General features: G+C 37.8%; 1 protein-coding gene across 4 annotated transcripts in view; it reads left to right on the top strand.

Annotated features, from left to right (window-relative positions):
- FAM135A (family with sequence similarity 135 member A) overlaps positions 1-12,563 on the top strand; it is a 47,810-nt gene that overhangs the window by 9,809 nt on the left and 25,438 nt on the right. For 2 of the 4 annotated variants that reach the window (XM_068403968.1, XM_068403950.1), the window contains 5 exons: positions 4,369-4,442; positions 4,745-4,899; positions 5,153-7,469; positions 9,557-9,717; positions 11,407-11,498. In XM_068403968.1, the coding sequence (XP_068260069.1) occupies positions 4,369-4,442; positions 4,745-4,899; positions 5,153-7,469; positions 9,557-9,717; positions 11,407-11,498 (2,799 nt within the window). The remainder of the gene's footprint in view (positions 1-4,368; positions 4,443-4,744; positions 4,900-5,152; positions 7,470-9,556; positions 9,718-11,406; positions 11,499-12,563) is intronic. The other 2 variants (XM_068403975.1, XM_068403959.1) reach the window with 2 other exon arrangements.

Raw genomic sequence — 12,563 nt, 5'->3', positions numbered from 1 at the left:
TAGTAGAGCTTGGTGAGATGACCTACTGATTGTCCTCTTGAGAGAATATCTGTCCTTTCTGGAATAAAATTTTTGTATGATACAAAATTCTGTTCTTCTAAATCAGCATTTTACTTTGGAAATTGATACTCTTGTGTTCTCTACTATATGCTAAATCTCTTTTAATTTTACCTTTTCATCTTGCAATATTTATAGACTATACCCTCTACAGGAAAGTTCTCCCTGGCAAAGTTTAGTATTGATCTAAGCTAAATGGACCCTTTTAAGGCATCATTCATCTGACTGGTTTAGATATTTCTGTTAAAATACCCCCTATAAATGCCTGTCATCTATATTTGGTCAAATGACTTTCACCTTCTTTGCATAGATGCTTATAAAACAGTTATTTCTGATGAAGTGTTGTTAGAAAATAAGGTTGTAATGAAATAATATATTTTAAGTATTTTAAATTATTATTTGAATTATTTTACTTAAGTATTTAACTGCTTAACTGTTTTCAAATACTTCGAATATTAAGCACTACATAAAAAAAAACAGGAGCACTTTAGGTATACTATAACATCTGTTGACTACATTATCACACTGATAAAGCTTACAACTGTGTTTTATTGAAGTAACTGCTTAGAGTATTTTATTTGGTATTACAGAAAGTTCACCTGTTTGTTCCATAGTGACATCTTCTGGTAGGTGTGAACATGCTCTTCCAAAATGATTTCTTTCAGTTTGATTAGTCCTAAAATATGAGAGCTGAGAACGAAGATCTCAGACTGCTGCTCATAAATGTGTGGGGACTCCCTGTAGATGACACAGCAGTTTTTCTATCTGATTTGTCCTTCTCTCTGTTTACATTGGGAGGACCATAAAACCCGCGTTTTTGGGAAGTCTGTAGGGACTAGGAGTAGCAGATACAATTTCCTTCTGCAAAGTCATTGTGGAGTTGGCGCAAGTCGGTAGCACCTGAGTCACTAGCACCAGCTGGTAGTTGTTCTGGTTCTGCAGAGCCTGTTTAACAGCATCCTAGCAAATGCCTTGGTCCTTCTATAAGTTAAGCACTGATTAAACATAATAAACTACTGTTGGTTTGGGTTTTTTCTCTCCTTCATATTGATTTATGTGGGCTTTTGGAGCTTGCTTTCAACTAGTTTTATACCATTGCTATTATGCTAAGAGCTATCTGGAGCTGCTAATCAGATTTTCTTCGAAAGCACTGGAATTGCTTAAACAATTAGAAACGGGATTGATTGCAAACAAAAAAAAAGCCTTCCTTTTCTGTTTGAGAGAGTGTCAGAATTCTAAAGATCTGGTCTCCATGTAATGCCAGTTACTTTAGACGGTAAGGTGAGTTACTTTAGATGGTAAAGTGATAGCTTGCATCTAAAGTCAAAACTATCTTGCTTGCCTCCTGGGAAACAGCTTTATGCTCTTTTCTTGGCTTAAACCAGAGACATCTACTAATTGGGCAATATTCCTGTTACTATTTTATTTCCTATTACCTGATTGATTAGGATCTTTAATTAATTTTTAAATTGCCTAGTTTAGAATGATACCCAGTCCACTCTTCATGATCAATTGTTCTAAAATCTAGTTTTTAACCTGTAAAATTGTCTGTAAGTCTATTGTATAATAATCGTCTCCCTTTCTGGGGGGAAAGGCTGGGGATTAGCTCTGACAAAATCATGTATTTGGAAGGTGAATGTCTGTTCAGAAAAGCCAGCTGGGAAAATGCAGAGGAGAGTTTAGGAACACCGATTCTAATCCCACATATGTATGTACAAACTCAACATAATTTCTGAAGGAAAGCAGATAGGCCTTTTGTGTGTGTGTCTGGACGCTGCTGAGACTGGAAGTTGCATTTACAAGGAAGTGTCAAATTTAGTGTTTTCTTTTTACTTCAAAACATTTTCCATGACTATTCACAGATGATGTTGTCACTGAGATTAATTTCATATAATATAGTAAATTTAATTCTGGGAGGTTGGGACAGGACTTTCAGCTTCTAGTGCAAGTTAGAGATTAGGGGTTTAATGTTTGTGGTTTGGGGTGGGGTTTTTTTTTAAGCACCTTGGAGCATTTTTTTTCCAGTTTTTCTTTTATGAAAAGAAAAAAGAAGGAAAAGTAGAAGCTACGGAACATAAAACTTCATCCAAACGGTACTCCCTAAAAGTATACTGAGCAATGTATCAGGAAGGAAAACTAACTCCTCTGCAAGTGCTTATCTCTGAACAAAAGTTAATGTGGTCCTGAAAGTTCATGTTTGCCAGTTAATGCACAGGATTTTCCTAGTGCCATGTCTGTGTGTCCTGGTTTGGCCTAAACCAGGCCGATTTTCCTTTCAGTGATTTTTACTTTCAGCTAAGTCTCCTCTAAGTAACTGCACTTTCTGAAACTAACTGCATGTTTTGCAGACAGTGTCTGCTTCCAGGACTGATAACGCTCGAAGTTTGTAGTTATCACTGAGGCACTGGTAGGGATGTTGTGCAGTAAGGCTCTTGCTGTACTTAGTCTTAGAGAAACCAAGGTCACTGCTGAATTCCTCACTGCTTATGAGTGAAGAGCCGAAGGGGGGTCGCACCTGCAGGGAGGAGCGGACAGGGCAGGTGACCCAAAATTGACCAACGAGGGTATTCCATCCCATCCACGTCATTCTCAGTATAAAGCGGGGGGATCACGAGGGTCTCACTCTCTTTCTGCTATGGCTGGTGTCCAAAGAGGACTCCGTCTGTTTTCCTGCTGCCCCTGATCCCGATCTGTGCATCCCTGAATCCAGCTCTCGACCGTCGCTAGGCCCAGCCTGGGCCTTCCCGGAGCCTGCCCTGCAGTGCTGGTGGTGACGTGGCTGACTTCAGGGGAGCTCGATCTTGGTTTTGTATATATATTTGTATATATTTGTATATATTTGATTATTTCTATTATTATTATTATACTCTTTTTCATTATTATAGTTTATTAAAACTGTTTTAACTTTCCAACCCGGAAGCCTCTCTCCCTTTTCCCTTTCCCTTTCCCTTTCCCTTTGGTGGGGGGGGGAGGGTTAACAGAGAGCATCTGCCACAGGTTTAATAGCCGGCCCAGCTTTAAACCGTGACACTGTGCTCGGGGTGGACGCGGATGCTGGCTGCAGCTCTTGAGTGAAGTGAAAGAGCAGAGGCAACTGCACTAGGTCTGATGCCTGCTCCACCAGATACGCTGCAAACTTCCATGGTCTGTTTGGGAAATTAGGTAACTGAAGAGGAAGACCCAGAGTATATTGAGGAAATAAAGGAGTAGGGGGCCAGGAAGTGGTTGGTAAATAAATGACTGACTGAGTAGCCTGGTTACATATGTGGTTCTCTAAGTGGGATAGAAATTTTGTTTTAATTGATATAAACAAATTGATGTTTATGCTCAAGTTAATGCACAAGCAGTTGCCAACAGCCACTGTACAGCACATTCTCCTTTTTGTATGTCTTGTTACAACAAATAAGTTACTGTCATACTGCATTGAATTGCATTTTTTTGATACAGGTAATTGGGAAGTTGCAAAAATAAAAGTTCTAAAAATGCATCTAGATTGAATTAATATTTTTGTGTAATATTGGAAATGTGAGAAATCTCACCTTGCAAAACCTTAAATTTGGGATTTGTAGATACTGCATTTTCAATACATTGATTATTTTTTTATTTGTAGTAGATCGCCGTATAATTCACACTCTCTATTTCCACACTATATGCTTGATGATTAAAAAATATGCTCCCATATGTTATAAAATACCATTTTAGTATTGTATAGTTTATTGACTTCAGGCATACAATTAAGTCTTGAATACAGTGCTTGTAATTACTGTACATTTTGTTACTGTCTGTGTCATTTGCAGCTGAAATATTTACAAACAAAAGATTTTTTTACACAGTAGTTTACTGCAGGCTGGAGAGTATTCATGGAAAGTTTGAAACATACTTCTCTGTATTTTGAGACTGTAGAGTATCTAACGGGTTTCTACTTCTGAAGGTAATCCTGAAGCACATTCAGAAGTGTCCATCAAACAGTCATTTCCTTTCTTCTCGTTGAAATTTCTCTTAATATTTTTTGTGTTACTGTTTCAGGTGAGCCTGATTTGGATGATTGATTTCTTGGTAATCAAGTTTCCAGCAGGCAGTTGAATCTAATATAATTCCCCTCAGTCATCCAGTGCACAAATTAAAATTCTCATTTCAGTTGCTAGTCTTGTCTGTAGCATCCTCTTCTCTCCCACTGAGACTGAACATTTAAAAAAAAAGTAACTGTCTATATAATACATACAGGTTGTTAACATTGTGCAGGAATGCTGGTGGATTTTCAAAAATCGTATGTAGTATAAAATAAGCTCTAACTTTATTTGGATCTTGCAGGTGCGCAGATTTGCAGAAGCATTCTTCTGTCTTGAGCATCCTAGGCAAGCTGCCCTTGCCTATCAAGAACTACAGTGAGTAGCCTTTTGAAGTGCACAGTATGTAGCATGTAGTACTATTATTCTGTAGCTTATGTTGTGTAGAAGTACTGTCTTGCAAAAATACTTACATAACAGGTTCAAGAGAAACTTATATTCTAAATATAGATTTGAAGTTTTTTAATGAAAGTTATATAAGAGGTTATTAAATAACTATTAAAGCTATTAAATAACTAATTAGTATAAAAGCTTCTACTAAAGTGACTACTGCTAATTTCTGTTAATGTAAAAACAAATAGTTCTGTTTTTTTCATGTAGGACTACTTCCTTTTTTTCAGTGCTCAAAGTCACCTACAGATGTGTGCAGCTATCAAAAACACTTCCTTCTGCAGTTCTCTTCCACCCCTCCCTATTGAATGCAGTGAACTAGATGGAGATATGAACTCCTTGCCTATAATCTTTGAAGATCGATATTTAGATTCAATTACTGAAGGTAAACACACATCACGGTGCAGTTTTCTTTTTGAAGAAATGAGAAAAAATTATGTAAAACCTGAGTATTTTTCGTTAAATTTCTTGCTGGCTTTAAAGGAGTACATTTATTTGCTAGGAAATGTTTGTTTAGTTTGAGTTTTGAGGATGCGTAAAGTTCTGTAATTTCTAGTGGTTTATAGCTTCAGTTACCTGCATAATCTTGTTGTAAACAATGCTTTTTTTGTTTTTCTTCCCTCTGGCTTTTTTTAAAGATCTGGATGTACCCTGGTTGGTAGTTCAGAGTCTTCCAAGGTCAGAATCCAATAAACTGGATAAGTTTGATGCTGAAGAAGGTTTTGTAGCTGGTTTTACTAGCCCGGAACTGAGAATAAGACCTGCAGGTGCCTCCAACCTTTGGCATTCAGAAAGTGAAAAGACGCTAACAAAAACTTTGAAAGGGAAAAATGAAGATGCAAATAAATCCAAAGTTAAGGTTACTAAGCTCATGAAAACAATGAAACCTGAAAACACAAAAAAAGTTGTGAAGCAGAACTCTAAGGACTCTGTGGTCTTAGTAGGCTACAAATGTTTGAAAAGTGCAGCACTGGAAGATGCCTCTAGAAGCTCAGAAGGCAGGCCTTCATACAGTGCTAATGAAGGGCTGGACCCTACATTAGGTGGATTTCCTTGTGATACAAAGACCTGCACCAGGCAAATAAGTCAAAGAGAACTTCCATTTTTGCCATCTGGAACTGAGGAAAAGACTGACAAGATTGAAGGTGTCCAACCAGGTCCAGGTAGCCCTGTGCACTGTGAAAATGTGGCTATTTTTGGTAGACTTACTATCTCCCAGACAGGTTCTGGAACTGTACAAGCAAACAGTGCTCTACATTCCAGAGGTACACTTGAAGGTTGTCATGGAGGTCAACCAGCTTCCTCAGGAGTCAGGACAATTGAGGTCAAACCAAGTAATAAGAATCCTTATGAAGGGGAGAAAGTAACTGTTCACATTGGATCATGGGCAGAGTTTCCGCAAGATGAAGTGCAAGGAGAGAATTTGCAGACGCCCAATATTCAGTCTTCAGAATCTGGAAATAAATTGAATTCAGCAGAACAGGAACCAGTGCTTGAAAAGGAAGATGTCCATGAAAGAAACTTCCGACATACCAGTGACATCTTGACAAAAATGAAAAGTAATCAGCCTACTCTTTCTACAAAAGAAAGTCAACTTTCTGCAGGTGGAGACATGACTAAATTGCCAGATGTTAGTGTGACTTACGCCTCTTCTAGGTTTTCAGATTCAGGTGTAGAAAGTGAACCAAGTTCTTTTGCAACTCACCCCAACCCTGATCAGGTTTTTGAAAATGTTCAAGGGCAAAGTGCATACAATGGTGAGAGAGTATTTCCTCAGCTTTTACTAAAACCAGACTGTGCTATAAAAAACACAATAGAAAGCCATTGCACTGAGAGTACCAGCGCTGTAAGTGAAATACAGTCATCTCTGACATCCATAAATTCTCTGCCTTCAGATGATGATGAGCTGTCACCTGATGAGAATTCAAAGATATCTATTGTACCTGAATGCCAGCTAAGTGACAGTAAAACGGTATTGAATCTTGGAGCAATTGACTTGCCAACATGTGATGACAGTAAAAAATCAAACACCAATTTGCAGCAACAGTGTGTTGTATTTTCAGGGCACTCTGATAACAAAACTCTGTCTATACATTCCTCACTCTCAGGAACAAAAGACCTTTTAGACTTAGTTGTTTCAGATGAGGATACATCTACTAATGTGAAAAGTTACAGCCCACAGGCAGACCTTGGCACAACCTGCAAGGACTCTCAGGACCTTGAAAGGCACGGTAACACTACAGAAGAAACAGTTAAATTGCATTTGGAAATTACTTGTATGGGTGAGCCATCTGTTGTTTCAGGTTCTTCATCTGTAAATGCAGTGTATGAGGTTGAAAAAACAAATGAAGGAGAATGTAACGAGCCTTTAGATGTGAAGGAGACCACTGAAGAACTGTCAGTAGCTAAAAATGAAACTGGTACAGATAATCCTTCTCCAACCAGTAGCACTGACATGGTAAGGCAAGGGCTTGTCGAAAACTATTTTGGCTCTCGAAGCAGCACAGATATTTCAGATATTTGGCCTATGGACAACAGCAATCCTGTTAGCCCTCAAAAGGAAACATATGAAAAACAAATTATTTGCTCTTCCCAGCAAGACGAGGAAGAAGAGGAGGATCAAGAAATGATTGAAAACGGGTATTATGAAGAAACAGACTATAGTGTATTAGATGGAGCTTCCAGTGCTGACCAGGATCATGGCTCAGCAGAAGAGAGAGCCCTGAGATCTGAAAGGATTGATGGTGGGCATCTGCGAGATGGAATGACTGTGCCTCCTGTCTGCACTCCTGGTTGTCTGTCTTTTCCTTCTTCTCTGAGAGACTCTCCTTGCAATGTTATCTGTTCTTCAAGGAATAAATCTGATGCAATTACACAACAGCCAAGCAGCACATCCTACAGCTCAGCTTCATCTCTTTCCTGGTATGAAAGCTCCCCGAAACCTCAAATGTTAGCGTAAGTGATTGTTTTAAAACAAAGCTTTTTACTTTTAGAAATGATGTCAATATAGTATAGAAGGGGAAAAGAAGCATGGTTAGGCTCCAGAGTGCCCCCAGGACTGTGGCTTGTGGATTCAGCACACTCAAGTAACATCACATTTTAGGTGTTCAGAGAGAAAGTGTGTTAGCACTGAATTCCTTCTATCAGTTATCTTGTAGTTTCATGTGGTTTGACAAACTTCAAGCAAAACGTGGGTTTTTTTGTTTGTTTCTCTAATATGTTCCTTTTTAAAAAAATAATCATTTGGCTGAAAAGTGATGTTGTAACAGCTACTGAGCATAAAAATGGTGTTTTATGAAATGGAAGCTGTTAAAATAGCAAGCAAGAAAAATATGCTTTGAGTTTAAAAACATAAAAACAAAAACATTCTGTAACTGGTTGTCCATCTGATTAGTTAAGTGAAGCAAATGTGCAATGCTAGTCAAGGTGTCAGCCTTATTTTTCGATATTAATTTCAAATATCCAAAATGTAACAGTTCAGAGACCATAGTGCTCTAAAGTACACTGCAATTTGGATACTGGGAAAGCCAAATTTAGAGGAACATCAGGGATCCCAGGTTGCACCTCCTCTTGCTGTAAACAGGAGTTTCCCTGATAACCCCATGCTGCTAACTGAACATGGCAAGCAGCAGCTTAATATGTTGTATTGGAAGTAAAACATGGCTATCAGAAAGAAGCAAGCTGAGAAGAGAGGTAGAAGCAAGGAGAATGCTAAGCAGGCAGAAGAGATGAAAGACCAGATAGTTTGTGGTAAGCAGCTGAAAACAGGAGGAAGGATTGAGCAATTGTGGAGGAGAACAGGTTAGAAGTGGACAGAAAAATAGCTTCTGAAATACTGGATTGTGGGTACTGGCATGGAGTGGGGGGGATGAGAAGCAGAGACTATTTAGGGTGTTCTGTAACAATAAAAGAAAGAGAGAACTCAGAGTAAAATCAAGGACTTGGCCTTGGGGAAAGCAGAGTCTCCCAGAGGGTGGGATAACTGGAATTCCAGAGGGCACAATCCACTCCACAGAGAACTAACGTTGGTACGTTCAGTTCAGAAAATATGCCTTGAGTACAAACTAAGTAACTTCTGCTCCAGAGTGATAAGACCAACTGCCTGCAGTGGTTTCTGTTTAGGCTGACTTCATTGCGGATTGCTCTTGCCAGTTAGTGAGGAATGAGTTAAAGATAACGCTGCGAAAACAGAGAACAAAAAGTAGAATGGGAGGAAACCAGAGAGCAGGTGGAAGAGGATGGGATACAGCATGGCGCTGTGAGGGATCACACAGAACAGACGAATTAAGGAGGGAAAGAGGCATAAGAAAGCATAAAGCTTGAAGTGCTGCAGGGAAACTGATATGCAATTAATTAGATAGGAAGGTCATACACAACAAAACTAAGGGAAGGAGAAGGAAGAGAGGAACGCAACGAACTCCTAGCATGTGGGGAGCCTAGATATTAGAAACCATATACTGTGTGCCTTTATGTAATATCTAAAAGATCAGAGGTCTGGATCTGGCTTCTTCTGAAGCAAGTATCAGTTATTGAGCCTACCAGAGGGACTTTCTGGTGAGCAATTATAGCACTGGCTCCAGCTCTCTGTTGACCTAGGAAATAGGTTTTAAATTTGGCAAGAATTATCACAAGTCAGTGGAAATCTTTACCTTGACTTATATATAACCTTGATTGGTTGTAATTCCTGTAATTTTGTTATTGCATTTAAACAAAGCTGTTGCTTGCTCAAGATCAGAACTAACCCAGAATCTTCAGTTTCAGAAATACTTCAGAGTTTGCAGAGATGTTCAAAGGAGAGAAGAGAACAGATCTTGGGGTATGGATTTGTTACAGAGGAAAAGAGGCTGTAGGAAGCTGCAATAAAAAATAGTTTGAGGAACTGACTTGTTCTGTGAAGATAGTAATTTGATAAATATATTTTCCCTTTGTATCGATTACAGAGAAGACAAAGTAAAAGGACGTAGAAAACCGTATCCTAAGAGACCCTACGTTTGTCTGGCAATAGTAAATGTTATTTTATCATAAATATGGTTTCGTTCCAGTTTCCTACAGGCTAAAGAAGAATTGAAGCAACTTAAACTTCCTGGATTTATGTATAGTGATGTTTTCAAACTGGCTTCTTCAATACCTTATTTCAGTATGGAAGAGGATGACTGTTCAGAAGAAGGCATACATCTTATAGTCTGCGTCCATGGCCTAGATGGTACGCTGGGAAATGTGATACTGAATGAGATACAGTTCAGATTACTGATCAGGCTTAGCTTTTGTCATTTGAACTCTCAGCCAAATGCTTCTGAAATAGGTTCACTGGAGGGAAATGAAAATTGTAGTGACATTGTACTGCTACATTTGACAATGTGTTCCATAGGATAGTTTAAATTAAAAATTTTATGTAACATTTGTCTTTAGTAAAACTTTCATGCACATAAACCCATTTTATGCCATTGTTCACATTAGAGACATCTTCCAGTTTTTTATGTCATATAGGTATTTGTCTGTATTGCGGTAATAGAATGGAGTTACTAACAAAACAGTTTTATTTACAATTCATAATGTTACATTGTCAAGGAAAATAAAATATGTGTATCTTGTTAGCAAAAAAACCAGTATATGTAAAATGCAGTCAAGTGTTTATAAGGTTTTAAAAGATTTGATTACTGAATCACAGAATGGTTGAGGTTGGAAGGGGTCTCTGGAGCTTGCCTAGTCCAGCTCCCCTGCTCAAAGCAGGGTCACCTACAGCAGGTTGCCCAGGACCCAACCCAGTTGGGTTTTTGAATATTTCCAAGACTCTACTGTAGTAGAAATGAGGAAATCTCTTGCTAATTGAAAGAAAGACTGGAAAGTTTAAATAGTTTGAATATAGTCACCTGCTTTTAGTTCAAAGCATATGTGCAAGTTAAGAAATAATATCTCCTGTAAGTAAGATATTCATAGCTTTCTGCCATCAACAGTTTTGTCTTTGTTTGAGAAGCTTCTTAAATACTATAAGGAAACACAAGAGGGCAATAGATAGAATATTGGACTGGACAAACACTGCACAGCCTTCTTGTTCATTTCTCAAATTCTTAAGTTAAAAAAAAATTAACGGAATAGCTTTTCTTTCTTCCTCTGGGCAAAAAGCATCTGTTGTTAAGCACTTTTAAAACGAAACTCAGAAATGTTCCTTCTTACTAGCATAGATGTTCAAGTGCTTTTGCGTGCCTAGAATTGACACAAAAGTTAACTGGGCCAAAAAAACTGTCTTAGAAGCCTTAGAAAAATCCATATAGTTATAATTTTCTTATGAAATGGTGAGTTCATTCAAGTTCTTTCCTGTTAATAACAGATTTAAATAAAAATCTTGTTCTCCAAGGCAGAAGGGGTACTCTTTCTTCAAAAGCGTACATGTTCACTGATATAGAGAAATCTTCAGGATGCAAGTTAAACTAGCATTTGTTGTCTTGGGTACCAGTCTAAATGGACCTTTATGTGCTGACAGTCACTGCCTTTTTATTCTATGAAAATGTTTACGACTTGCCCTTATTCCTTGCTCCTTCACTGAATTCTTTAAGCTAGCTCTGAGTTCTTTAATTGACTTTTATCAAAGTTAATTAGGTTTTCAAGAATGTAATGTTCACTGTCGGATGCTAAGACAAAATCAGACATGACTTCCTAAATCCTTGCTTTTTTAAAACGGTGTCTGCGTTGAATATCATTTTTATAGACTGTTTTGCCACTGCATTTGGCATTGCAGTTTATCTTCCCAAGTCTTACTGAATTTTAATTAGGGCTGAGAATATCATTAGCTGTGTTTAAATATAAAGTGCTGTAGGTTCATTTCAGCATTCTAAGTGCTTTTATTGCAAGTTAACTTCGCAGTATCTAACTCTTGATTGTTTTTCCTTTTAAGGTAACAGCGCAGATCTAAGATTAGTGAAGACTTACATTGAGCTAGGGCTGCCTGGAGAGAGAATCGATTTTCTTATGTCCGAAAGGAATCAGGTATTTGCCAACAAAAAAAAAAAAAAAGATTTTGTAAAGCAATAAATAATGTACATGTTCAAATGTGTTTATTTAATGGCACTATCGCGTTGCAGTTTACCACATTCTGTATATTTTTGTTGCGCTCTCATGGAATCCATGATTTGATCTGTGGCTTGTGTTGAAGTAATTACAAAACCTAGTATGATATTGAAGGTAAATATATTATATAAGGCATAACATTTGTTGCTGCCACTTTGTTCTGTGTCCTGCTATCTCCTAAGTTCTCAGCATAATCAGTTAGGATTGTAGATAAAATACCCTCAATATTAATGGTAAAAATGGTGATACTGAAAACTGGTGTGGCAAGAAAGGAGATGTGTTATTTCACAGGATCTGAGAAATACAAAATACCTGTCTCTTGTTCTTTTGTCAGTATACTGTAAGATCCACATCATGACACTGAACAAATATCAAATTACCTCTTGGGTTAAACTTTTGTGAATTTTATTATTTTCAGATGAAGTAAACTTGACAAAGCACAGAAGACCAATTTTCACTTTTTTTGTGTGTTACATATGGTATTAGATATACTTCAGGGATAAATTAGAACAAAGAGTCTCTTCAGTGACTCAAATGGAAGGTTCATTTAGTGCAGTAGCATTTTTCTGGTGATAGATGCTGGGATGCTTTTGTGAAACAGGCTGGATGGGCACCGAGCCGTTCTTTTTGTTCTCTAGCCCTATAGTTTTTGGCAGTCAGCAGTTCTGAAACTTTCTGATTTGGGAATTCCATTGAGACCACTGAGCCTAATAGTTACTGATGGACTTTTCTCCTTAATGTTGGCTGCTTCTTTTTGGATGTTTTTACTTCCAACTTCCATAGCATACAGTTGAGATTAATTCTGTGGTTCATATACGTTACTAATTCAGTTGCAAACAAGGAAATCTAAACAAATCCCCCTACAGCTGGTTTTGGAAAAAAAATAGTCAATAATCATTCCCCATTTTCCACTTCAGTTAATTAAGTATTTTATAAACAAGTATAATTTCTCCCTCAGGAGGCAACTGAAGAGACTTAGTCCAT

The sequence above is a fragment of the Nyctibius grandis genome, chromosome 1 (genome assembly GCF_013368605.1).
Source record: "Nyctibius grandis isolate bNycGra1 chromosome 1, bNycGra1.pri, whole genome shotgun sequence".
Taxonomy (NCBI): domain Eukaryota; kingdom Metazoa; phylum Chordata; class Aves; order Nyctibiiformes; family Nyctibiidae; genus Nyctibius; species Nyctibius grandis.
The sequence above is the reverse complement of the archived record's forward strand: the minus strand, read 5'-3'. Positions and strand labels throughout refer to the sequence as shown.